This window comes from Geotrypetes seraphini, chromosome 16 (assembly GCF_902459505.1).
Source record: "Geotrypetes seraphini chromosome 16, aGeoSer1.1, whole genome shotgun sequence".
Taxonomy (NCBI): domain Eukaryota; kingdom Metazoa; phylum Chordata; class Amphibia; order Gymnophiona; family Dermophiidae; genus Geotrypetes; species Geotrypetes seraphini.
Genome location: NC_047099.1, coordinates 41,027,482 through 41,054,775, shown reverse-complemented (window position 1 = coordinate 41,054,775; position 27,294 = coordinate 41,027,482). Strand labels below are relative to the sequence as shown.

Here is a 27,294-nt window from a genome sequence, read left to right as displayed (position 1 = left end):
TGTGTCCCATATATGGCGATTCGGCGTAGGGTGGGCTGGGGTGGGCATCAATGGGAAGTACACTAATATGGAACAGGAGGATGTCGCTGGCCAGACCTTATGGTCGATGTCCTGCAAGCAACGGGGTGGTTAGATAGGCTGGAGTGAGCTTGGAACCTACGACAATACCAGACTTTACAGTCTACGGCCCAGAAATATCAAAGAAGGGACAAGTTAATCGAAACATGTATTTTTTTAATGGCTATAACTTATGGACAGACTGGATGGACAGTTCCGGACTTTATTTGCTGTCATTTACTAAGTTACTAAATATAAATCAGAAACTATGGGGGAGGGCACAAGGTATGCATCCTTGCAGTCAGGACTCATTATTGAAGTATGCTGGAGAAAGCTAGCTAAAGGTGTCTGTAAACAAAAACAAAAAAAAGTCTTAAGGCTGGCTTTAAAAAGTATGCAGAGAAGCTTGGAGTCTGAGTTCAGTGGGCAGTTGATTCCACAATTCTGGGCCTTGTTTGGCAAAACAGTGCACAAAAGAAGAAGTCCCTTTGGTTTGCCCCTTTGATGATAACCCAAAGGTACTAGGGTAATGTCTAAAAAAACACTGCCTGGCATCAACAACCCATGTCTAGTAGAGTAAGGCAGGCTTGGATTTAGAGACCGCTACAAACCTTGTACCGCAACTGCTCGGAATCGTAGATTTTTTTGAGGGGGACAATGTCTGGCGCAAAATAGTGCCCCATCTTGGCCAAGATGACACCGTTGCGTAGGCTTTCCTCCAGGTCCGTGGGGGGTGGCAACTCTTCATTTAAGCAGGCTTCCAACCACCTGCCTCCCAAAAAAAACACCCCCAGAAAACATCCTTAGAAATCAGAGGAACTCGAGCAATTCACCCAGGCATCTATCGCTTGTTTATAAGATTAAAATAAATTGTGCATCCCACACAGACTGACTGACTGAAGGTAAACCGAGAGCCCAGGTATCTCACCGCTTTGCTTCCTCCAGGTGGCAAAGGTACTGATAGGCAACATTCTGCCGCCTCTGTGCGTCCATCTCGTCGGCAGTGAGGCGCTCATCTGATGAGAAAAAAAGTAAACTCAAACTCAGCAGCACCTGAAAACTGTAAGAAAATCATTCCCCCCAACCCTTTCTTCCATTAGTAGGGATTGCCCACTGACTCCAGATTAGTCTGAGAGTTTGATCCAGTCCTGGACTGAACAGTGATGTCAATTCCACCCAAGCAGACCCTACAATACAGGGAGTCCAGTCAAGAAGAGGGCTCAGTAAATGCCACATACTTACCTCTAATGCTATTCAGCTAATTTGATTAAAACCAGATATCAGCAGGCCCTGGAGCATCACTATACACCAGGGGTGTCAAAGTCCCTCCTGGAGGGCCGCAATCCAGTCGGGTTTTCAGGATTTCCCCAATGAATATGCATGAGATCTATTTGCATGCTCTGCTTTCATTGTATGCTAATAGATATCATGCATATTCATTGGGGAAATCCTGAAAACCCGACTGGATTGCGGCCCTCCAGGAGGGACTTTGACACCATACACTCTAAGACAAGGCTGCCCAAGTCCGGTCCTCGAGATCTACAGGCCAGGTTTTCAGATATCCACAATGAATATTCATGAGAGAGATTTGCCTGCGCTGCCTTCTTGGTATGCAAATCTCTCTCATGCATGTTCATTGTGGATATCCTGAAAACCTGGCCTGCCAGTAGATCTCGAGGACCGGACTTGGGCAGCCCTATCTAAGACACTGCCGGGGGGGGGGGAGGGAGGTTGGCCTCCAACAAGAACTGGCACCCATAAGCTCCAAACCCCCCCCCCCCCCAAATTGGCAACAACAGGTCAGTCCCATGCAGAACAAGCACCGGTGTCTATATCCAACCAAAACATCAGTACGGGTCAACCAAACATATCGTTTTTCTATTTATTTTTTTTTTACCCCGGGCAGACAATTCATAGGTGACTAGCACCAGACAATTTGTCTAAATAAGTCCTTCCCCGTACATCATTAAGTCTTATTTATTTTCAATATTTATCACAACATGCCTGTGACCAAAAAAAAAACAAAACTTTTTCTCAAAAAGATACACGGTGTTGTTCCAATGAGTGGGAGACAAATAAAAGTTATATAAATCCTCAAACTGTCCAATGATTTGCTTGAATCATTTAATTGTGAGAAAAAAAAATCACCAAAATAAACATGATGCAATAAAAATGTTGTGACCATAAAAACGTTCCAAACCAACGTGCAAAAATGACGTGCAAGGTAAAAAAAAAAAATAAAAGTCTTATCTTTATTAAAGAAGATACAGTGTAGCGTTCCAAACAAATGGTTCTCTTGTGTAAATGCGCAGGACCCGGCACGGAAAACACTCCTTCCTCAGGGGGTCCCTGATGTGATGGTGCATCATGAAAACAAGTAACCCTTGTGACACTCCTGTAAAGCTGCAACTTGTTTTCATAAGGTTCTCTGCGTCGATGTATCATCAGGGACCCCCCCCCTGAGGAACGAGTGTTTTCCGGTGGCAAGTCAAATGCGCGCAAGACAAAAGCGTTGAGGGATACGGGTAATCAGGGTCTCCATCGGGGAGCACCGGGCTTGGCCTCCGCGTATGCGGGTCGCCGGACTAGATGGACCTAGGGTCTGATCCGGTGAAGGCGTTTCTTATGTTCTTAGGTGTGGACAATTGCGCGAAGACAATTGAGCGCAACCACAAGTGCGTGCAAGGTAGATGAGCGCAAGCTCAATTGCGTGCAAGACAATTGCACGCAGCGAACTGCCACACAACTATGAACCGTGTTTTCCGCGCCGGGTCCTGCGCATTTACACTAGAGAACCATTTGGGATGCTACGCTGTGGGGTATTTTTACTAAGGCGCGCTAGTGCGTCTTAGCACGAGCTAAATGCTAACGCGTCCATTAGCATTTAGCGCGCGCGCCTTAGTAAAAGGGCCCCTGTATCTTCTTCAATGAAGATAAGACTTGTTTGGGGGGTCTTCCAACTTTTCCGAGCGCCCTGGGGATACCGTCACCACCCAACATGCCAGTTGCAACCACAGCTCGATCCTGGGGAAGGTTCAGCCCCTCCCCTCCCCCCTGAGCTGCCTCCTACCCTTCCCCCACCCCACTACCAGCTTGCATTCCTTTAAGAACTACAACTCCCAGCATGCACCGGGGCGAAAGCGGGCCTGGGCGGCCTTGGACGCGGAAGCCTCGTCCCCAGCGGGCCCCACTCACAGCCTGAGCCCGCCGGCGGCTGTCCCCGGGTCTCCTCCATGCCGCAGCCGCCTCCGAGCCCGCAGGACGATTTGAAAGTCCCGCCAGCGCCGACGACTTCCGGAATCAACCGTCGGCCGCGCCTTTCCGTGACGCCATCCGGAAGCGAGGGGCGCAAAGGGCGCTGGGAGGTGTAGTTTAGGAGCTCTAGCTGATGCAAGAACTCAGGAAGCATGCAGAGAACCCCCCCAAAAAATCATCCTCGGGGCTTTTCAGGCTCGGAATAAAGAGATTTGGGCCAGTGGTTCCCAACCCTGTCTTGGAGGACCACCAGGCCAATCGGGTTTTCAGGCTAGCCCTAATGAATATGCATGAGAGAGATTTGCATATAATGGAAGTGACAGGCATGCAAATCTCTCTCATGCATATTCATTGGTGCTAGGCTGAAAACCCAATCGGCTTGGTGGTCCTCCAGGACAGGGTTGGGAACCACTGATTTGGGCTCAGGGGAACCAATTCTGCATCCTGACTGAGTATTGCTGCTCCAGCCCAAATTGGAGCAAAGACTCAGAACCTCAAAAGGAACATGCCTTGCCTGGCTTCAGAGACCCCTTTGCTAGTTTATGGACACAACACATTTTGTAAAGTCTGCATTTGAAGGGTGGGATCTAACGTGACCATTTATTTTTTTCCTCAAAACGGGACAGGACCCCCGTATCCCATTAAATGTAGTGCAAAATATAGACAGCAGATATAAATTCCCAAAAGTGACACATTTTGATCACTAAATTTACAATACAATCATTTTTCCTACCTTTATCGGGTGATTTCATGACTCTCTGGTTGCACTTCCTTTCTGATTGTGCATCCTCTCTTTTATTTCTTTCTGTCTCCCTGACTCCCAAGCCACCCTTCTTCCCCTGCCCCCACGCATCCTGCTTCCCTGACCCAGCAACATCAAGGCGCGTGCAGTGAATGCACTGCACAAGCACCAGGCCTACAAGTCTTCTCTCGCACCCCCCCCCCCCCCCCCAATGTCAATTCTGACATCAGAAGGAAGTTCCGGGCCAGCCAATTGCTGCCTGGCTGGCCTGGAATTTCCTCTCCGACATCAGAATTGACGTCAGGAAGAAAGCTTCTGGGCGGCAAGCAGCAGCAGCGGCGGACCGGGTGGGGGTTGAATCGGTGCTGGAGGGAGGCTAGCTTTGGGGCGGCAGGGAGGGAGGGGAAGCGATTGCCTGTCCTGTTGCCCCCACGCACAGCTTCGGGACGCTGTACCTGAAAACGGGACATTTCAGCGTCCCGAAGCTGTGTGTGTGGACAACTGGACAGGGGGGTCCAAAAACGGGACGGACCTGTTCAAAACAGGACGTATGGTCACCTTCGTCATATCTTGAGTGTGTAGCCCGGGTGATTATGCCAGCTCAATCAAGTGTGCCATGGCACACTAGGAATCTCAGAAGGCGCACACGGTGCTAAGGCGTCCAATATATTCTGTGGTCGCCTTCGCATTTAGGGCGCCTTAATAAAAGGACCCCATAGTAAAGGTGTGAAAAGTGGAGTCAGACACTGCATTTCCAAGCTCTTTAAACAGGGGGTCTCCAAAGTCCATCCTCGAGGGCCGCAATCCAGTCGGGTTTTCAGGATTTCCCCAATGAATATGCATGAGATCTATTTGCATGCCCTGCTTTCAATGCATATTCATTGGGGAAATTCTGAAAACCCGATTGGAATATGGCTCTTGAGGACCGGAGTTCCCTACCCCTGCTTTATGTAATACGTATAGATGAAATATTGATATTTTCTGTCCTTAAGGAATGACAAAGTAAGAACTCTAACCTTTAAATTAAGAAATGTTCATGTAAATTTGTGGTTTATGTTATGGATTTTGGTGTGTTTCAATAATGTAGATGTGATTTTGTACATCGCTTTAATCAGGGGGTCCCCAAAGTCCCTCCTTGAGGGCCGAATCCAGTCGGGTTTTCCGGATTTCCCCAATGACTATGCACGAGATCTATTTGCATGCACTGCTTGCAATGCATATTCATTGGGGAAATCCTGAAAATCCAACTGGATTGCGGCCCTCGAGGAGGGACTTTGGAGACCCCTGTATTTAAAGGTGGCTAAACACAGAACAACAGGAGGGAAAGAAGTCTTGAAATCTAATATCAATCAGAAACACTCCCCCGTCCCGTGTTTTTAAAGTCCAGAATCAGCAGAGTGATCGACTCTGGCTGCTTCCTGCAGCTTTGCAGTTGCTGCGGTCAACCTGAACAGCAGCGAAACGGTTAACGACAAACTTCTGGTAGGAAGGATTGCCCGTCCATCAGAGGAGGCCTGGCAGTGCTGAGCCCAGTTGCCATAGTGCCCGGTAGAGACAAATAGTGGGAGGCCAAGGAGCGGGCTGGGAAGAAACCAAACACCCAAGGCCCATGACAGAGCCAAACCTGTCTGAGATAGGATGTGGCTGCCCCCAGGGACATTAAGCAGCCCAGAAATCACCCTCTGGGGACTTGTGGGGGGGCCAAGAACCCACACCCTAGGTGAGTTCCCGCGCTCTGCCTCTGACGTCTTCCCCTGGTGACTCTGTGTTCATGGGTTTTGTTTTTTTTCCCAGGATAACGCTTCTCAGGCCGTCAGGTGCAAGCCCCAGCAATAGTGCCACCCTAATAAAGGTTTCAAACATGGTCCAGTTTTATTTTCTCAGTGGATGCTTTCCCGGTCGCTAGAGTTAGATAAACAGACAACCTGTTGCTTTTTCATCAGCGTCGTGCCCAATGCCCTGTGCGGCACAGAATCACTTGAGTAAGGCCTGTAGTCCCCAGACGAAAGATCTTACGATCCAAGTTGCCAGATTTGGTCGCTGGCCTGCAGGATCACTTCCAAACGGGAAGGCATCGTGATGGCATTATCCAAACTACAGCTCAGGTGGATCAAATGGCCTGCTCTAAGATACACAGATGCCCGTCAGTGATTGATCTGAATTTGCATCCCCAGAGCTCTCCTCACCTATATTTAGTGCGTGCGCCAGAATGGTATAAGCTTCAGTAGTGGAATGAGAAAATGCATGTGGTCGGGTGTTTTTTGGGGGTTACACTGGGGCGTGAGAGCAGAAGGGGCTGAAATAACGCAGACCCCTTGCAGCCAGTTGTTGTCTTAGAGGAATGTGGTGCTGGTGGGTGGGTGTGTGGGGAGGGGTGTTACTGCATTAATATGCAAAATGTAAATGCGCATGAAATAGGCAGTTCCACGGTGTCTTGAAGAAGACATGCCAGTGCCAGACAGATCGAGCCCTCTCTGCGTATCTCCTCCAGTGACAAATGCCGCCTTCTTCCTGTTTCTTTTGCAGGCTTGTGGTCTGGCTTCCCCAGCTCCTCCTGATGGCTTCTGGATCCTCTCTGGAAGCAGAGCCTGCGCCTGCGCCGTCTGCGGTCTCTGAGCCCCTCGCCTCCAGGAAGGAGAAAAAGAAGAAACGGAAAGAGAAGGCAAAGCCCCCCGAGGAAGCAGAGCAAGCGAAAACGCCGCACGGCGGGCACCCGCAGGCTCAAGCTGAAATAGAGGCCCTGGCTACAGCAGGTCACCAGGCCCTAGTGACTGGTGATTTTCAGGAGGCCTTGGCCTCTTTCAAAAAGGCCTTTCTTCTCTCATTGGAAACCCCAAACAAGGCAGTTCAAAGGGCCTGTGCTTTCAACCTCGGAGCGGCTTATGTGGAGACGGGGAAGTTCAAGAAAGGCCTCGAATTCCTACTCAAGTCACAGGCCAAGGGCAAGGAAGCGGGAGACGGCACAGGCGACCTCTATTTCAACATGGGGGCCGCCTACGAGGGCCTGCAGGACTTCCCCAAGGCTCTAGAACATTTTCGCAAGGCGGCTGGCCACTACCGGCCGTCCAAGACGCGGAACGTGGCTGAGGCTTGCATGAAAACAGGCCGCTGTTACCTGGGAATGGAGGACGCTGCCCGGGCTGCCCAGTGTTTTCACGAGGCGGGAGAGTCCTACACCGAGGCTGGCCAACTGGAGTCGGCTGCAGTGGCTTTGAATGAAGCCGGCTGCTACATGCTGCAAAGTCAGCAGTTCGGCTCAGGAGAGGTTCTTCAGACGCTTCACCAATGTTACATGCTGTGCGAGAAGCTCCCCAGCAACACCCTTCTAGGTAAGCCAAGGCCTTGGAATGCAAGGCAAAGTTGCTTTTCTAACATTTTTCAGATGGAAAAGCGCCGTTTGAAGTCTGCGCTTCTTAAGTGCCGCCATGATAGCTGCTGAAGGTGATGCCATGGTTGCGGATCTGTGCAAAACTCATCTTCTACCAACCTCGCCACGCTCATGTCACCCCTCTCCTTAAATCACTTCACTGGCTCCCTCTCCGCCTTCGCATACGGTTCAAGCTCCTATGGCTGACCTACAAGTGGGTTCATTCTGCCGCCCCTCAATATCTCTCCTCTCTTCTCTCTCCTTATGCACCTCCCAGAGAACTCCGTCCCTCAGATAAGCCGCTCTTAGCTCTATCCTTCTCCTCCGCTGCCAATTCCAGACTTTGATCCTTTCATCTAGCTGCCCCCTGTACCTGGAATAAATTACCCGAGTTTGTCCACCAAGCCCCTTCCCTTGTGTAAAAGCAGATTGAAAACCCACCTTTTTTATATAGCTTTCAATCCTTAACCCTACTCCTCTGCCCTGATTAACCGTTCCCCTTAACTTTATCCATGCCTGTTTGTCTGTCTTGGCTGTTTTGATTGTAAGCTCTTTGGAGCAGGGACTGTCTTCTTTGTGACTCTGTACAGCGCTGCGTTCGTCTGATAGGGCTCTAGAAATAGCAATAGTATTTGCTACTTCAGGGATTTTGCATGCTTTTGAAGGTTATGAAACCATCTACACCTTACAAGGCAAAAGGGTGCAGCCACCAGGTCATAAACATTAAAAATATTTATTTACAAAAATTGAATTATCCCTCATCCAAGAGATAATTTATTTATTTCATTAAAAGATATATAAACCACTTATAATCAAAGCCAGGGGTCCTCAAAGTCCCTCCTTGAGGGCCGAATCCAGTCGGGTTTTCAGGATTTCCCCAATGAATAAGCACTGAAAGCAGTGCATGCAAATAGACCTCATGCATATTCATTGGGGAAATCCTGAAAACCTGACTGGATTCGGCCCTCAAGGAGGGACTTTGACACCCCTGCTCCAGTCCATCTACACCAGGGGTGTCAAAGTCCCTTCTCGAGGGCCGAATCCAGTCGGGTTTTCAGGGTTTCCCCAATGAATATGCATTGAAAGCAGTGCATGCACATAGACCTCATGCATATTCATTGGGGAAATCCTGAAAACCCGACTGGATTCGGCCCTCAAGGAGGGACTTTGGGGACCCCCTGATCAAAGCGATGTACAAAATCACATCTATGTTATTGAAACACACCAAAATCCATAACATAAACCACAAATTTACATGAACATTTCTTAATTTACAGGTTAGAGTTCTTACTTCGTCATTCCTTAAGGACAGAAAATATCAATATTTCATCTATATGTTTTACATAAAGGATCAACAAACAATTGCATATATCGGTGTTCATTATTACTTTTTTTTTTGCATTATTAATTTGTCATATATGAATTTATTGTCATCATTTGCTTTGCTTTCGGCCTCTTTTACGAAGCCCTTTAAATCTCTATGGGCTTCGGGGCCATTAGCGCAGCGCGGCTTTGTAAAAGGGGCCTATTGCTTTAGTTCTGCTATTTGTTAGCATTAGAAAGACCCAAAACCAAACCCGATCTTGTTAAACGTTTTAACCTTTACTTTCTAAACCCTCCATGCGTCTCTGACTTATTATAACCTCACGTGGGTCACGGAGCCCCTGTTAGTGCTTGAGAATGTCGCTTCAGGCAGCAGCTGGGAGAGGGGAACTGGGAGCCCAGTTAGCACACTGGCCTTCCATCCGAGACCTGCAGTGAAATCCTTCTCCCTTCTCCTCCGCAGGGAAACTGTACAACGATATTGGCCTCGGCTACTCCCAGCTGAAGATCTTCTCCCTGGCAGCTGAGTGCTTTGAGAAGGCCCTAACGTTCTGCCAGGCTGGCCGGACAGATGACCGGAAAGAGGCGGTGGTCCTGCAGAACCTGGGCGCAGTCCATAACGCCCTGGAGCAGTACAGCACAGCCCTGGAGTTCCACAGGAAGGCAGCCGCTCTCCATGGTCGGTGGCTACGAAGTGTTGGGCCTTGGACAATACAGTATTAGCATGCCATGTAAATGATCTCTGTAGGTCAGTGACTTGCTGGCACTAGAGAATGGAAAGGGGACAAATTTTTTTCCCATCCCCGCAAGTTCTTTTCCTGTCCCTGCCCCATTCCTGCACGCTCCGTCCTCATCTGCGCTAGCCTCAAACCCTTTCAAATCCTAAGTAGCGACATTCTAGAGCTGAAATTGTGATGTCATAATGCCTCATTCCACCAATGCTTGAGCTCCGTCCTCATCTGCACAAGCCTCAAACCCTTTAAAATCCTAAGTAGCGACATTCTAGAGCTGAAATTGTGATGTCATAATGCCTCATTCCACCAATGCCTAAGCTCCGTCCTCATCCGCACAAGCCTCAAACCCTTTAAAATCGTAAGTAGCAACATTCTAGAGCTCGGATTGTGATGTCATAATGCCTCATTCCACCAATGCTTGAGCTCCGTCCTCATAAGTAGCAACATTCTAGAGCTCAGATTGTGATGTCATAATGCCTCATTCCACCAATGCTTGAGCTCCGTCCTCATAAGTAGCAACATTCTAGAGCTCAGATTGTGATGTCATAATGCCTCATTCCACCAATGCCTGAGCTCCGTCCTCATCTGCGCAAGCCTCAAACCCTTTAAAACCATAAGTAGCGACATTCTAGAGCTGAAATTGTGACGTCATAATGCCTCATTCCACCAATGCCTAAGCTCCGTCCTCATCTGCACAAGCCTCAAACCCTTTTGAATCCTAAGTAGCAACATTGTAGAGCTCAGATTGTGATGTCATAATGCCTCATTCCACCAATGCCTAAGCTCCGTCCTCATCTGCACAAGCCTCGAACCCTTTAAAATCCTAAGTAGCGACATTCTAGAGCTGAAATTATGACGTCATAATGCCTCATTCCACCATTGCCTAAGCTCCGTCCTCATCTGCACAAGCCTCAAACCCTTTTGAATCCTAAGTAGCAACATTGTAGAGCTCAGATTGTGATGTCATCATGCCTCATTCCACCAATGCCTGAGCTCCGTCCTCATAAGTAGCAACATTCTAGAGCTCAGATTGTGATGTCATCATGCCTCATTCCACCAATGCCTAAGCTCCGTCCTCATCCGCACAAGCCTCAAACACTTCAAATCTTAAGTAGCAACATTCTAGAGCTCAGATTGTGATGTCATAATGCCTCATTCCACCAATGCCTAAGCTCCGTCCTCATCTGCACAAGCCTCAAACACTTTCAAATCATAAGTAGCAACATTCTAGAGCTCAGATTGTGATGTCATAATGCCTCATTCCACCAATGCCTAAGCTCCGTCCTCATCTGCACAAGCCTCAAACGCTTTAAAATCATACGTGTTCGAGGCTTGCGCGGTTAAGGCAGAGCTTACAGGAACGGGGCAGGGACGGGACTGGGGAATTGAGTTGCTGCGGGGACGGAGACAAATTTGTCCTTGTGTCATTCTCTAGCTGGTGCTTTTTCACCAGGTAACTGGAATACCCAGAGGTTCCAGGTCTGAAATTTGAATGGCCACGCATGGTTAGAAATCATTAGTATTTGAATAGGCCCCAGCCGATCCCTGATTTTCCCTTCCCTTTCTTGTAACCAGAGATCCTCTGTGCCTGATTCTGCTACAGTCGTGTTTCTACCTCCAACCTACTCTCCTTTTCAAGAAGCAACGTCTCCTAAAGCTATTCCTGCCTTTACCTCTTTTTTTTTTGAGACTTGTACTGTGACTCCCTACTGCTAGAACATTCCTTTCTCTGATAAACATTTGTTTCTCATATAATGAATACTTTCGTGAGCATCATACAGTGCAGTCCTAAAGCAAGCAGAACCAGGCTCCTATTGGTTCCTTCAAATCATGGACCCCTAGGCAACTGCCTATACCTAATTCTGGGCCTGATTGCCACCTAGGCCGCGCTGTGGATAAATACAGGATTCGGCATTCCAGGCTGTCAACGTGGCACCTTTCCTCACATTTATGGTTCTCTCCATCTCATAGCCGGATGCTATCGTAAGCCTATGTGGTGGTGTGTTTTGCAGGCATGCTGGGAAATCGACAGGCTCAGGGCCAATGCTTTGGGAACCTGGCTTATGCCTACAGCCAGCTGGGGGACCACGAAGCAGCGGGCGAACACTATCTGCACGCACTCCAGGCCTTCAAGGACTCAGGTAACAGACCACCATTAAGCAAAGCCCTGAACCCAGAACTGCACCCCCTCCTATGGGCAACGTGGCAAGGTCAAACCAGCGCCCCCACCATGGGATGCTGTACCCCTCTTCCTGCAGCTGCAACGGCATGCGTTTATTTTCCTCCATCCAGCTGAGCTCCTCTGACATGGAAGCCATCAAGCACAGGGAGAGCTTCCGGGTCAATGAGGTCATTTCAGGCCACAGTGTAATTTAGCATTCTCCTGGGTTTGATATGAAGTGACGCTCTTATAACCTTATGATGTCTCTCTCACTTATCAGAGTTCGCTATTGTAACTCTTTGGAAATGTTGTGAGTATGGTCGGATTAGGGTTGCCAGGTTTTACGGATTGTAAAATCCGAACACTCTAGACCCGCCTCCGGGCCGCCCATCTTCACCCCAGTCCCACCCTAGCTCCGCCTCCCGCTGCCTGCTTTGGTCGGGCAGGATGCAACCCGCGCATGCGGACTACCTCTGATCTCCCTCTCTACCCCAGCCACATTCTTTAGAAACAGCTACTTGGGGTGAGCTATATGACTGAAATCTGCTGTTATCTGCGGGAGGGAATGATTTTATATAACCCTGTGTCTCTCGCAGAGGATACCGAAAAAAAACTCTGTGGAGTGACGATGTTCCTAAATGGACTTTATTTGAAAGTGTCAAAGTTCCAAAGGTACACTGAAATCATCCACATAAAATAATTTCATCCACATAAAAGTAAATCATCCACATAAGAGCCTTAAAGGACCTAGTCCGCTAGGGATACAGGACCCAACATGGTCCGCGTTTCGACAAAAAGTCTTCTAACCAAAAAAAAACTCTGTGGAGTGACGATGTTCCGAAATGGACTTTATTTGAAAGTGTCAAAGTTCCAAAGGTCCACTGAAATCATCCACATAAAATAATTCCATCCACATAAAAGTAAATCATCCACATAAGAGCCTTAAAGGACCTAGTCCGCTAGGGATACAGGACCCAACATGGTCCGCGTTTCGACAAAAAGTCTTCTAACCAAAAAAAAACTCTGCGGAGTGACGATGTTCCGAAATGGACTTTATTTGAAAGTGTCAAAGTTCCAAAGGTCCACTGAAATCATCCACATAAAATAATTCCATCCACATAAAAGTAAATCATCCACATAAGAGCCTTAAAGGACCTAGTCCGCTAGGGATACAGGACCCAACACGGTCCGCGTTTCGACAAAAAGTCTTCTTCAGGGGTCCCTGGGGGGTCCTATAAAGGTGAGTACGTGGGAAACAATTGTGTGGTGAGCCGGAAGTGAGACACTGCTTGCACACTTTCCATTGTAAATGCAAGCAGTGTCTCACTTCCGGCTCACCACACAATTGGACCCCTGAAGAAGACTTTTTGTCGAAACGTGGACCGTGTTGGGTCCTGTATCCCTAGCGGACGAGGTCCTTTAAGGCTCTTATGTGGATGATTTCAGTGGACCTTTGGAACTTTGACACTTTCAAATAAAGTCCATTTAGGAACATCGTCACTCCACAGAGGTTTTTTTTGGTTTTCTCTGGATTTTCTTCTTTGTGGATATTTCGGGGTCAATTCCTTTTGTTTTTTTTTTTTGCTTCTCACAGAGGATACCCATGGCCAGTGGCAGGCCTGCGAAGGGCTTGGAGCTGTCAAATTCTGCACGGGAGACCCTGAAAAGGCCATACAGTATTACAAGCAAGCGTTGTCCCTAATCTCCAAAACCCAGGTCAGTTCCTTCGCTCAAAAAAAAAAACCATAACAGCCAGGCGTGACCATGCATGTGCAATGTTGAGCTTGGGCATTTGAATTTCTGTAGATCTCTACCAAATATTGTGAGTTCAGGTTTAACGCCACCTAAGTCCAGAATCATGATGGGCCACTGGTAAGTATTGCAACCCATGAGGATTCTGATGGGCACCTGAGGGTGGGCAGAGGAAGAGACCCTGGGTAACTGACCCCCAACCTCTTGCAATGTAATCCGACCTTGAACTGAATAAGTTAAGGTGGATCATATAACATCCGTGCTGTGGACCTTAACATCGCATCGTCATATGTCCCATGAATTCCCTGGAAGAGATCTTTTTCGTCCATACTTAACTCCAATCATATATACATCATATTAGTCCCCCAGCCATAAATATTATTGACCCCCCCCCATTAAAAATAAATTGGGCTAGTGGAATGTTAGCCTTAGGCTAATGAGTTTCTTATGGCTCTATGTCTGCCTTAATTTGTACCAACGACTGCATGGCCTTGGGGTGGCCTCCTAACAACGGCCTCCCTCGATCCAGTTACCCTCTGGATTATTATAAAACTTTTGATGAAAAGACCTGCCAGTTCTTAATATATCATCTGAAAGACAACAGGTTCCTTTCCGGACACCACCAAAGGAACTGAATTCTATAAAAACGGAGCCAGGGAAAGACAAGATGAATCATGGCAGGGCCACCTGAGAAGACTGAAAGGGTCAAAGTGGCACATAATTAGTCGACAAATTGCCTAGACCAAAACATTTGACATTAGACAGAATAGCTCAGCTCCTGTCCTCTAATGCCTTAAGAAGGCTCTCACAGTCCCTTTTTAAATATCTAGCAGCTTCATAGCAGAATTACATTACATTAAAATATATTTCTAGACCGCAATACCTTCCAGATCGAGGTGGTTTACATCACAGTGAAATACAAGAGAAATATCATCTTCCTTACTCTCCTAAGAATTTTACAAGAAGTTTTTCAGAAATGCATATATGAACTTGAAGAAGCAAACAAAATGCGCAGTTCCGAATCCCAACTAGCGGCCTGATATGCAATTGTTCATAAGAACATAAGACTTGCCTCTGTCGGGTCAGACCGGAGGTCCATCGTGCCCGGCAGTCCGCTCACGCGGCGGCCCCTCAGGTCCAGGACCTCATAGTGCTCCTACCCTTCGATGCACAAATTTCTTGTACAGACATCCACGCACTGAAGCTATCCTTAGTGGACGGTCCACCGTAAAAAGCGTAAATTGCTCTGGTAAATAGCCAAGTGCCTGACCATGTACGGCTTTGTAACAGAGCGTCCCAAATTTAAACCAAACCCTGGCCTCAAAAGGCAGCCAATGGAGTTGTCTATAAAATGGAGTAACACGATCTGATTTCTTTAAATCAAAGATTAGACGCACAGCAGCATTTTGAATTTTGTGCAATCCGTGTAAATTTGACTGAATACTAGAATCATTTGCACCCGACCATTTAGTTGTCTGTATAACTCATGTTGAACTTCTGACTTCCTGTATCAAGAACGACTATTTCCTTTATTCTTCTCCCTCCCAGGAGGTCTCCGACATGGCGCAAGAGCGGATTGTAGACAAGCTGACGAACGCCATCCAGCGTAAGCTGTCCAACCAGAGCGGCTTCTCCCACGGGGACAGGAAAGCAGCCACCAATCTCCTCGTACGTATGGCGGGGTGGTCACTCCAGAGAGGTAGAGTCAGTGTAGTGGGAACACAGACATAAGGAAGGGGAGGGGGGGATCTGCCAACAGCTCATATTATCTGACCGATGAGGTCCCTCAATGTCAAAGCGATCCCCCAAATTCCCACCACCTTGGTCCGCCTCGTCTACATGCATTTTAATGGGAGGGAGCTGGGTGTATGAGAAAAATGTCCCTTAAACCTCGGAACTAGGGTTGCACAGAACCACTGAGAGGGAAAGATGTGCCCCCCCCACCCCCCACACATCCACATGTTCAAGGACGGTTCCTCTATTGCAGAAGCAGCTCCCTGGGAACCAGCAGAGCACGAATCCAGCTCACTCAGGGATCACCAGCACCCTCAAGGCTTCCCAACAAGTTAACTACGTGTAAGTAAGAAGGATACAAATAAAATAAACCCTTCTTTCGGCCACCAGGTTTGGACATATTTATTCAATTTGATACAAGTTAATTAAACTTCATAAATCAACAGAGGGAAAGCTTAAGGTGGGTAAAGATGATCTGTTTGAGCAGGAACGGTGAGATATTTTGATCCTATGAAGCAAGGGAACTTCTGATGTCTAGTGAATATGTAGATAAGAACATAAAAAATGCCTTCACCAGATCAGACCTTAGGTCCATCTTATCCGGCGACCCGCACACGCGGAGGCCAAGCTAGGTGCTCCCTGAAGGAGACCCTATTTACCCGTATCCTTCAATGTGATTCGCAACAAGGTGTGCGGTCCAATTTGCTCTTGAATCCCAGAATGTGGTAAAAGTGGATAGCGTAGCTGGTTTTAAGAAAGGTTTGGGCAAATTCCTGGAGGAAAAGTCCATGGTCTGTTATTGAGAAAGACATGGGGGGGAAGCCACTGCTTGCCCTGGATTGGTAGCGTGGAATGTTGCTACTCTTTGGGTTTTGGCTTGGAATGGCCACCATGGGAACGGGCTGGATGGACCATTGGTCTGACCCAGTAGGGCTATTCTTATCCTACCATGCACTTCTCACTGAACTGGCCGCTGTCGGACACAGGAAGCTGGGCTCAATGGTGGGACCCAAAGGCTCATCTTATATCCCTTGGTAAAAGGGTAATCTTGCGTGGGGTGTGGGATCAGGATGGGTGCAAAGAATTACCTCAGGATTCTTACGAGGGTTAATGTTTCAGATGCCTCCACGCAGGTTCTGTTGAAGTAATGGAGAGTCCCCATCCCTCAACGGCCCTTAAGAAAGTGGGTCAGGAGCATGGCACATCTGAATAGCATAAATCAACCCCCTCTACTGATGTTATCACTTAATCAACTCGGGTTTCTCAACAGGGGAAAAGCCTCAGAGTCAGAGCCATTAACCCATACGGGCCACAAAAAAGTGACATTTCACTCAGCTCACAATGCAGTCATCGGCAAAAAAACTTTATTTTTGTTATTATTTAATTGCTCTTTTCATAGTTATAAAAACACACCTACTGTGAGCCGTGCATATATATATATTTTAACTTAAGGCCCTTTTTTACTAAAAGGCATTTCCCACACAGGAAAGCTAGGGACCTCCCTCCGCTTCAAAATCACTGAGCTCTGGAACAACCTTACCTCCCCTCTTCGGAACTTGAGCTCTCTCCAAGTTTTCCGCAAACATCTGAAAACCTGGCTTTTCTCAAAAATGTAAGTCTCCCTCCAATTTAGGAATCAAGGAAACTCTTATATCTTGGCATCCCAAGTCCTCTAAATTTTCTTCACACTTCTACCTCTAACCCTCTGTTGTAGTTCCTTCCTATTTCTCCTACTGTAAACCGCGTCGAGCTCTACGAACGTGGAGATGATGCGGTATACAAACCTAAGGATTAGATTAGATTAGGGACCTCCCTCCACTTCAAAATCACTGAGCTCTGGAACAACCTTACCTCCCCTCTTCGGAACTTGAGCTCTCTCCAAGTTTTCCGCAAACATCTGAAAACCTGGCTTTTCTCAAAAAATGTAAGTCTCCCTCCAAGTTAGGAATCAAGGAAACTCTTATATCTTGGCATCCCAAGTCCTCTAAATTTTCTTCACACTTCTACCTCTAACCCTCTGTTGTAGTTCCTTCCGATTTCTCCTACTGTAAACCGCATCGAGCTCTACGAACGTGGAGATGATGCGGTATACAAACCTAAGGATTAGATTAGATTAGGGACCTCACTCCACTTCAAAATCACTGAGCTCTGGAACAACCTTACCTCCCCCTCTTCGGAACTTGAGCTCTCTCCAAGTTTTCCGCAAACATCTGAAAACCTGGCTTTTCTCAAAAAATGTAAGTCTCCCTCCAAGTTAGGAATCAAGGAAGCAGGAAACTCTTCTATCTTGGCATCCCAAGTCCTCTAAATTTTCTTCACACTTCTACCTCTAACCCTCTGTTGTAGTTCCTTCCTATTTCTCCTACTTTAAACCGCATCGAGCTCTACGAACGTGGAGATGATGCGGTATACAAACCTAAGGATTAGATTAGGTGTGGTAACCGCTACCATGGGCATGTAACGCATCTTAGTAAAAGAGGGAGGCAAATCCCTTATTTATTTATTTATTTTTACAGCCCGTCCTTCCCCAGGAGCCCAGAACGGGTTACAAGGATACATAGACAGAGTTTTCATTTTCAGGAACCCAGATACGCACCGTATCGATAACGATATCAAGAGCACACAGGAAAAAAAACCCAAAGCAGAACCTGAGAAATGAAATCAAACGAAGTCTTCAAAGGTCGCCTCAGCGGCCCGATCAGAAGACAGCAGGCCGAGGAAAGAAGGCAGGCCGCAGGGGATCCATCGATGTCCCCGCTGCAGCCGATGGAAGAAAGCCAGCCACCCTTGTCAGTTAGTGGAACCCTTCTGTTAAGGAACTAATGTTGCATTCAGTCTCTATCCATAACATTTCAGTGTTTTCATTGACTTATGGAGAGAAATGCGACGGCTTCAGTGGCTGGGAGGGTGTAGGTGGGCTGGAGTAGGTTCTGATGGAGATTTCGGCAGTTGGAACCCAAGCACGGTCCCGGGCAGAGCTTTGGATTCTTGCCCAGAAATAGCTAAGAAGAAAAAATGTAAATTGAATCGGGCTGGTTAGACTGGATGGACCATTCGGGTCTTTATCTGCCGTCATCTACTATGTTGCTGTATTAAGGTCAAATATAACAACCTCTGTTGAATGATAGCATAAGCATGGCGGGTTGATTTATGATATTATCTTAGGACCTGGACCACTAGGTTTTATTTACAAGTATGGTTATGTGCAAAACACAGGTCACCAGCGAGGCCAGCTCCTGCACTGTGGGCTCCCGAGAATCAGTGTCTGAGAGGGCGGCCTGTTCCCCTGGACCAGGCTCCTTCGGCGGCACGGGTGGCAGCAGCAGGAGGCTCCCGGAGGATGAACGAACAGCACCACCTCAGACCGGAGGCCAGGAACTCAGGTAAGAGAAGGTGGCTCTGTCCGTCCAGAGGTGCGCCTGGAAGTCTGGAGCTAGGAGGGCTTTCTCGGCTTTCACTGCCATTTTGGTAAGCTCGAGGGATGCACAGGCTTTTGGAGAATGAGCAAGCGGTTTGCACGTGCCGCTGGCCTGCCACTTTAGAGGGACGCAGCTACGAGGAACGTTTCCTCTGTAGGCAAAATAGGAGTCACCTTCTCATGGATGAACTTGATATATGTTTAACAGCTCTGCAACCTTGATTGGGTCGATGGTTCCTAGAAGGAATGTAGGGAACACCAGGTTGCCGTGATTGTTCTTTCAAGGGCCTCCTATAGACACGGGGGAACGGGGGACGGCTCTTACCCCTGCCTAGAGTTATCCCCTGGTGTTTCTGCACTCCCTACAGATTTACTACGCCCTGTTAAGCCAGCGGAAGAAGATTCTGAGAGCCTCACCCCGGTGCCCAGCTGCTCTGATGAAGGCGACCCACACGACACGAGTCCCGTTCGTTACAGTCACCAATCACAGGCCAACAGGTGGGTACACAGGCGTCGGGACGGCCCCACACATCGGCAGTGAGAAGAGTCAGCTATGGCTCTGCTCCCCATCCATCTCCTCCTGGCCGCTGTAATTTTAAATCTGTGGGCAGCATCGCTGCAGAATGAAGACTTCTGGGGCAGAGCTGCTCATTGACGCCGCTCGGCGGCTGTCGGAAGATTTAAAATTACAGCAATTGGGGAAGGTAGGTGGGGGAATCGGGAGCTGGAGAGAGAGGCGGTGCCACAGGATCCTGCTAGGACTAGGGTGGAGCCTTTGCCCCCCTCCCCCCCCGGAATGAAAAAGCATTCCACTGCCTATGGGTGGGTGGTTGGGAAGGAGCTGTGGCTGAGAGGGTGGGGGCTTCAGGTAAAATCAAGAAGACTTCGTACGGATCATCTGAGCCAGCTTACAATCCTAGGATGGTCCAGGAGTCAGCCTTGGGGGCAGTGGCATACCTAATGTATGTGTCGCCTGGGGCTGATCAGTTTTTTTAACACTCCCCTCCTTTAAATTAAAAAAAATATATATTTGTAGTAATAACCATGAAATGAAACGAATGGTCAGAAAATCCAGCACCAGGCATATTCGATAGGACGAGACATCCAAAAGTCAGGAATGAATGAACAAACGCTCATTTTTGAAACCGTCGAGACCGCTAGACCTCTAATTTTTTTTGCCTTAGTTGGCATTTTTGACCACAGAAACATTCAGCGTGCAATCCAGACCATTTGGACGTGGGAGGGACCAGCATCGCAAAGGACTGGCCACCCAGACGTGCCAATAGAGCAGTGGGGCACTGCTGTGAACGTCACATAAAGGGTGCCATAACCCCCTTCTAAAGTATGGTGAGCCCTCCAAAACTTACTTTACTCACCTGTCTACCACCCCAATAGCCCTTATGGCTGCAGGTGGCATCTGTATGGCAGTTTAGTAGGGTATTGGTGGGCTCACACGGTCCACCATAAATGTAGTGGTCAGAGTGGCTTATGCCCGATAGGAGGAAGCAAAGGGGGTGGAGATACTGGATAGGGAGAGGTAGATAAGAAGAGATGAGATTCTGGCCACCTGGAGGGGAGTGTAGACAATGGAAGATGCTAGATCAGGGGTAAGGAACTCCGGTCCTCGAGAGCTGTATTCCAGTTGGGTTTTCAGGATTTCCCCAATAAATATGCATTGAAAGCAGTGCATGCAAATAGATCTCATGCAGATTCATTGGGGAAATCCTGAAAACCCGACTGGATTCTGGCCCTCGAGGACCGACTTTGACACCTGTGCCTTAGATCAAAGACCAGCGCCCTAACTGAGACTAGCCCTACCAGCACCCGTTCTTGTTCAGCAGGAACTTGTCTAACTTTGTCTTGAATCCTTGGAGGGTGTTTTCCCCTATGACAGACTCCGGAAGAGCATTCCAGTTCTCCACCACTCTCTGGGTGAAGAAGAACTTCCTTACGTTTGTACGGAATCGATCCCCTTTCAACTTTAGAGAGTGCCCTCTCGTTCTCCCTACCTTGGAGAGGGTGAACAACCTGTCTTCATCTACTAAGTCTATTCCCTTCAGTATCTTGAATGTTTCGATCATGTCCCCTCTCAGTCTTCTCTACCTTGTGTATGGGGAAGGGAATTCAGGAAGACTATTATGCCAGCAATGGTCTGCAATGACGGTGAAATTGTTGATATGGCTGTTGCATCCTGTATTATTGCCTTTGGTGGTAAAATGAATAAAGATATTTTCAAATAAAACATCTTGTGGATTTTTTTTTTTTTTTTTAATATAGCAATTTCAACAACACCTATCTTTATCCGGATCCTTTCTACCAGAATTACCTCCAGCCTGGAACAGCGCAGAACACGCAGCTCAGTAGGTGCCAGGGGAACTGAAACGCCTTCATAATAACCTGTGTTAATTTCTGCATGAAAGCCGGGTGCAAGGGAGAGTCTAAAGACTTATAATTTGGGGGGGGGGGGGGGGGGGGTTAGCCTACCTTTCCAAAGGATGCTCAAAAGCAGCTGTCAACATTGTTAGTATTCAGACACATGAACCCCTGACCCAAAGAGCTTACTACAGTGAAAGCAGATACCACTTGTTATGATTTGTGGTATGTTAAATACATTTGAAATGTGAACTGTGAGAATGTGATTTATCCCAGGTTAATAGGAGTGATGATGGTGATGGGGGGGAATTTAAGCCTGAAGATCCCAGGTTGCTAATTCAGGGCTGCCCAAGTCCGGTCCTCGAGATCTACTGGCAGGCCAGGTTTTCAGGATATCCACAGTGAATATGCATGAGAGATATTTGCATACCAAGAAGGTAGTGCAGGCAAATCTTTCTCATGCACATTCATTGTGGATATCCTGAAAACCTGGCCTGCCAGTAGATCTTGAGGACCGGACTTGGGCAGCCCTGTGTTAATTCATTGCTTTAACACTAGATCAGGGGTCTCAAAGTCCCTCCTTGAGGGCCGCAATCCAGTCGGGTTGTCAGGATTTCCCCAATGAATATGCATGAGATCTACGTGCATGTGCTGCTTTCAATGCATATTCATTGGGGAAATCCTGACAACCCGACTGGATTGCGGCCCTCAAGGAGGGACTTTGAGACCCTTGCACTAGATCACTCCCCTTAATTCTGGTTTATATCAGTCAGTGGGGGTTGTTTTACCCCACCAGCCCAGACCCTCTTGTTCCATAAGAGGATCCTAATAGATAGGATGGTACAAGTTGCCCTTGCCGCTAGGCCAGGGGTGGGCAATTCCGGTCCTCGGGAGCCACAGGAGGGTCAGGTTTTCAGGATATCCACAATGCGATGGATTTGCATGCGCTGCCTCCCTGAGATGCAAATCGCTCTCGTGCACATTTATTGTGGAGATCCTGAAAACCTGACCTGCCTTGTGGCTCCCGAGGACCGGAAATTGTCCACCCCCTGCTCCAGAGAAAGCAAGCCCCCTTCGAGTTTTCAGCGAAGCTTTCCCTGCTGATTTTGTTTGTCCCTCCACGATCAATGGCGCGTTAAAAAAAAATAAAAATAAAAGCTTGTCTGTTTCAAAGCACAGACGGTGTCGTCACACTGGTCTTGGGAGTCAGAAACCTGGAGGAGGATGGCAGACCTGCCCCGCTGCCGGCCCTGACGTGGGCGGCATTCTGCCAAAGGCGTCAGTATGGCCATTAGGGGTGTGGGCGGCGCAAAAATGTTCATTTCGTTTCGTTTGCCATGTAAACAACATGGCATGGCAACGCGTAAAGATGATGTTAGGCGCAGAAAAGGCAGGACGGTGAGGACTCGTTAACCCCCCCCCCCTCTTTTACAAAACCGCGATAGCGTTTTTTAGCGCAAGCCTGTGTGCTGAATGTTCTGCGCTGCTCCCGACGCTCATAGGAACTCTATGAGTGTTGGAAGGAGCGCCATTCAGCGCACCGACCTGCGCTAAAAACCATTTTGCGGCTTTGTTAACGAGGGGGGAGGGGGTTTAGGAAGCACTGTACCTGATTTGAGCGAGATCTAACGTTTGTCTGCTCTGTTGCCTTTTACAGGTGATCATCTTTATGAAACCCTGAAGCTGAGAACTCTCGCCACAGATAGGTAGGTTTCAGCAGCATAGGAAAGAGGTGGTGGCTTCTAATAAATCAGGATGTGAGCCCCCTTTGCAAGGGTGGGGAGCCCAGGGACCAGGATTTTCACCTATAATCAAGAGTTTAGTGCATATCACTGGCAGCTAGAATGAGGAGGGTGGGGGTGGGGACACAAAAGATTCTAGAACCTACATTCTAGAACCCCAAAGAGTATCAAGACTCCAGGCAGAATCCCCAAAGAGTAGCAACATTCTGGAACCCCAAAGAGTAGCGACATTCTGGAACCCCAAAGAGTAACGACATTCTGGAACCCCAAAGAGTAGCAACATTCTGGAACCCCAAAGAGTATCAAGGCTCCAGGCAGAATCCCCAAAGAGTAGCAACATTCTGGAACCCCAAAGAGTAGCGACATCCTGGAACCCCAAAGAGTAGCAACATTCTGGAACCCCAAAGAGTATCAAGACTCCAGGCAGAATCCCCAAAGAGTAGCGACATTCTGGAACCCCAAAGAGTAGCGACATCCTGGAACCCCAAAGAGTAGCAACATTCTGGAACCCCAAAGAGTATCAAGACTCCAGGCAGAATCCCCAAAGAGTAGCGACATTCTGGAACCCCAAAGAGTAGCGACATCCTGGAACCCCAAAGAGTAGCAACATTCTGGAACCCCAAAGAGTATCAAGACTCCAGGCAGAATCCCCAAAGAGTAGCGACATTCCACGCTACTGATCCAGGGCAAGCAGAGGCTTCCCCCATGTCTTAATAACAGACTATGGACTTTTCCTCCAGGAACTTGTCCAAGTGCCAGCCAAGTTGATGCAGTGGCATGTTTCCTATTTCCTTTCTCCATTGTGCTTTTTCCTTCCTCAGTCTACAATTTCCAGCTTTTTTTTTTTTTTGTGGCGCTTATCTGTACATCTTCTTTACTTCTTATGGGTTCTGTTTCTTTTGCCCCCTACCCCCTTCACTGTGAAATTGCCCAATCAAATCTCTTCCATTGTTGAAGGACAAGTCAAAGTGTACGGGCAAGAGAACCTCTTGCACTGGGCCAAATCACTTTGAGGCAAGAGAGTGGCGAATGACACATTTGTTCCCGTCCTCGCAGGAACTCAATTTCACCGTCCCTGCCCCCATTCCTCTAAGCTCCGCCTTAACCGCACAAGCCTCGAACACTTATGATTTTAAAGTGTTTGAGGCTTATGCAGATGAGGACGGAGCTTGCGGGGATGGGGCAGGGACGGGAAAAGAACTCGCGGGGACAGGACAGGAAAATGAGTTCCCGCGGGGACGGGGAAAAATTTGTCCCCGTGTCATTCTCTACAGGACAGTCAACTTGTTGACATCCCACATCTTGTAGAGAGAAAACAGGGGAATCGTGAGATAGCTGGAGCCAGAGGAGGTGCCCTTTCAGGGTAATAGTGCCACCCGGACATGCCAACTGAGCAGCAGGACATGCAAGAAAGCAGGTGCATTTTCTCTTGAAGCAGAGTACTGGTAGGCAGCAGGCCGTTATCTGTGCATTAAAGCTGCTGGGTTGTAAGCCCTTCATCTCTTTGCTGTTCATGCCCCTGCTCTATGGTTGAATAGTGGGCGTGAGAGTCTATATTCTACTTATAACTATGAACAATCAATCATGAATTTTCTACATTCCCTGATTCAGTGTTGTTTGAGCTGATGGTGCTCTGTGACCTGCCAATATTTTTCTAACTTTTTCCTGGGCCTCTTTTTTTTTTTTTTTGTTGCTCCAGAGGAAATGGTGAACTGAGGGGAAACAAGCCAGAGCCCTGTGTCCAACCAAGGAAGAGGATACTGGAGTCCCGAATGTGTGCGGTCATGTGATTTGGGACATGTATTGAAAACGCACTGAGATCCTGGCTAACTCTGCTGATGTTCAAACTGTACTTTATGTCTTAATAGCAGGAAAGACAGTGTCAGGTCGTCACCACCGGCCAATCAGTGTCAGCAGAAACAAGCTGGAAACAAGAGGAAAGGCTCCCCAAATCACAGCACTGCTGAGTTACTCTCCCTTCAGGACCACGGACCAACCCTGATTTTAAATGTACAACCCAAAGCAGTGTGGGATTTGTAGTCTCTCCCTTGACCCATTGAAATCGGTGCTGCAGATCCCAGAACGCACCAGGATGGGGTTGTGAGAAATCTATGTCTGGCCTAAAAATCTCTCTCCTGGAACTGGGTAACTTGACAGCTCTGGGTTCCATATCAGAGCAGATAGGTAGGAAGATAAAAAAAATGTCATTGTTGAGCAGATTGGATGGACCATGCAGGTCGTTATCTTCCGTCATCTACTACATTACTATGACAAGAAAACCAACGTCTACAGAACACTCAGTATCCAGGTGCTATGCATATTTTTCATCTTTTTACATACCTGGCCATCCTCCAGCCCTTTGCTCCCCTGGGAGGCTTTTCCATGCAATCTTTACCCTCTTGTGGAGGAATATGTCATTATGCTCTGCCTCTCCTGCTCCATTATAATAGCCCCTTGTGCTGAAACATACCTACTTGCCTCTATTCATACCCTTGTGGTATTTAAAATATAATCTACCTCCACTGAACTTAAAATAATTTTAATTTTTGTCTGCAGTGGGGTTATCTGAGCGTTAAATTGATCTGGGCACTGTCAAACCCTAACAGCAATGCTTCTCAACCCAGCCTGGGTTGTTTGTTTTTTGTTTTTTTTGGGGGGGGGTTCTGACACCCACATTGAATGTACTTGAAATATACACAGGGTTTTCACTGCATGTAAAGCTTCCTCATACATATTTATTATGGTTACTCTGAAAACCAAGCAAATTACTAGGTCTTGTAGGACAGGGTTCAAAACCAGACCTCTGCCTTAATGTCCCGGACCCCTAACTGGGCCCTGGATATGCAAATATACAGGTAAAACCTTAATAATGTCTTCAGATCAGCTAAGCTGCTTTTTTTTAAGGAATATAGTTTCTATAAATTCTGAAGGAAAGTATCACAGGTCCATGAGCAATACAGGTAGTGAGGCATGGGGAGACCAGTTTCAGCAAAAATCAACAGCAAACACATGTAATGCCTATAATGACCAGCAGATGTCACTATTGCATCTCCTGCTTCACCCAGCTCCTCCAGAAAACATATGTAATGCCTTTAATGACCAGCAGATGTCACCATTGCATCTCCTACCTCACCCAGCTCCTCAAATTAACTATGCTGAAACTTATTCTACTTCCCCAAATTTTACCACACCAAGTCTCTTACATTCAGAAGATTCCCACTTTTATTGGTCAACCACTAGATGCCCATTGGGGCAACCCAACTCCTGCCCACTGCCAGGAAAAGAACTCGCCGGGATGTGATGGGGAAAAATTTACTAGGAATCACTTCTGCCCAGAAGGTTCAGCTGGTATGAGGATGGTGCTTTTGGATGGGGGGTAAATAAGGGGACGGGAGATGAAAGATAAGATGGGGCAAAGAATTATCTTCTTTCACTTTCCGGAAGAAAAACAGGGAAATGTTCCAGTAGGTTCTGTCGGGTTTTTAAATGCATTTTTTTAATGCTGCATTCTTTAAGCATGTGCCTCACAGCTCTGGGGACAGGCACTCAAAAATGACATCATACACTTACGATGGAGTGGATCAACCCTTCTCAGAAATAATTTCACAAATGACACTGTGACCCTTCCACATCGGCCGCGAAGGTGAATGAAGAGTTGGGGACAGTAAACAGGGCGAGGGGAGAGGCCTCCAGCACAGCAGAGATATAAGATACACTTGTTTGTCTACGAATCAGGGTTGAACATACTGTAACTGCTTTGCTAAATTTGAACTCAGATCTTTTATTTCTACCAAATGTTTCTATTACTAAGTTTAAAACACCAGTAAAAGTATATTTTGTGGTACTTGGCAGTGTCCTTTCTTGTTCATTTGTAGGGTAAAAGGTCCTTTCTGCGAGAAGGTTAGCAATTAGAGAGACTATTTAACTGTTAGAATATTATAGTAAAAGAATGTTTAATGTTTTTTTCTCTTTATTGGGAAGGACATATGGGGGTAAATTCAAGATTTGTCAAAAGATAGGCACCAAACATTTGGACGCTAAGGCCCAGATTATATAAAAGGCACTTAAAATTAGGTGCGTAGTCGATCTAAGTGCCTAATTTATTCCCTACCCCCTTTACGAAGCCGCGTTAGGCTTTTTTTTTAAATCGGCGGCCGCAGCGGTATTAGTGCCGTTGCTCATAGAATTCCTACGAGCGTCAGATTTAATATTGCTGCGGCTGGCGCTACAAAGCCTAATGCGCCTTCGTAAAAGGGGGTGGGGGGTAATTCAAAGCTTAATCGGCGCTGAGAATTATCAATTAGCATCTCAGAATTGGCTTAAATGAAAATTAATTGGACGGTAGTCAAATACCACGTTCAGAAAGGCTGTTTTCTTTTATTTATATAAACATGCGCAATAAAATATACATAAGTACATATAGAAAACAGAAACAAATAAGTGAGCAGTGCTTACACCAGTTTGCCGCGACACACAGTCAGGGGAGGCTCCTATGAGTCATCCCAAACTAAACTAAGCCGCACGGCAACAACCCCGAAGCTCTTTAATTCTCTATGGGCTTCGGGGCCGTTAGCGCAGCCGTTAGTTTTATAGACCGATTCATCAACCAAGAGGAGCTCGACTCGGTTTGACAAGG

At 47.4% G+C, this 27,294-nt stretch overlaps 2 protein-coding genes across 7 annotated transcripts in view; one reads left to right on the top strand and one right to left on the bottom strand.

Moving 5' to 3' along the window:
- The window catches only part of IQGAP3 (IQ motif containing GTPase activating protein 3), a 75,046-nt gene extending 55,104 nt beyond the window's left edge, over nucleotides 1–19,942 (bottom strand). Inside the window, exons 1-3 of one of the 4 annotated variants that reach the window (XM_033923864.1) lie at nucleotides 19,920–19,942; nucleotides 986–1,073; nucleotides 669–825 (exon numbers count right to left, since the gene is read on the bottom strand). In XM_033923864.1, the coding sequence (XP_033779755.1) occupies nucleotides 669–825; nucleotides 986–1,050 (222 nt within the window). In that variant the 5' untranslated portion in view covers nucleotides 1,051–1,073; nucleotides 19,920–19,942. Of the gene's footprint in view, nucleotides 1–668; nucleotides 826–985; nucleotides 1,074–3,187; nucleotides 3,378–4,045; nucleotides 4,086–19,919 lie in introns of those variants that run through there. The other 3 variants (XM_033923863.1, XM_033923862.1, XM_033923865.1) reach the window with 3 other exon arrangements.
- On the top strand, nucleotides 5,418–26,784 carry TTC24 (tetratricopeptide repeat domain 24). Of its 3 annotated transcripts, none has more exons than XM_033923868.1 (12): nucleotides 5,418–5,536; nucleotides 6,581–7,383; nucleotides 9,208–9,423; nucleotides 11,491–11,619; nucleotides 13,234–13,355; nucleotides 14,940–15,059; nucleotides 15,379–15,467; nucleotides 18,342–18,508; nucleotides 18,912–19,041; nucleotides 20,821–20,903; nucleotides 22,574–22,622; nucleotides 24,358–26,784. In XM_033923868.1, exons 2-12 carry the CDS (start codon nucleotides 6,612–6,614, stop codon nucleotides 24,446–24,448), a joined length of 1,968 nt encoding a protein of 655 aa, XP_033779759.1. In that variant the 5' UTR covers nucleotides 5,418–5,536; nucleotides 6,581–6,611; the 3' UTR covers nucleotides 24,449–26,784. The 3 variants fall into 3 exon arrangements, with proteins under 3 accessions (XP_033779759.1, XP_033779757.1, XP_033779758.1); XM_033923866.1 differs by lacking the exon at nucleotides 5,418–5,536 and adding an exon at nucleotides 5,637–5,774; XM_033923867.1 differs by lacking the exon at nucleotides 5,418–5,536 and adding an exon at nucleotides 5,971–6,249.
- The last annotated feature ends 510 nt before the right edge of the window (nucleotides 26,785–27,294 follow it).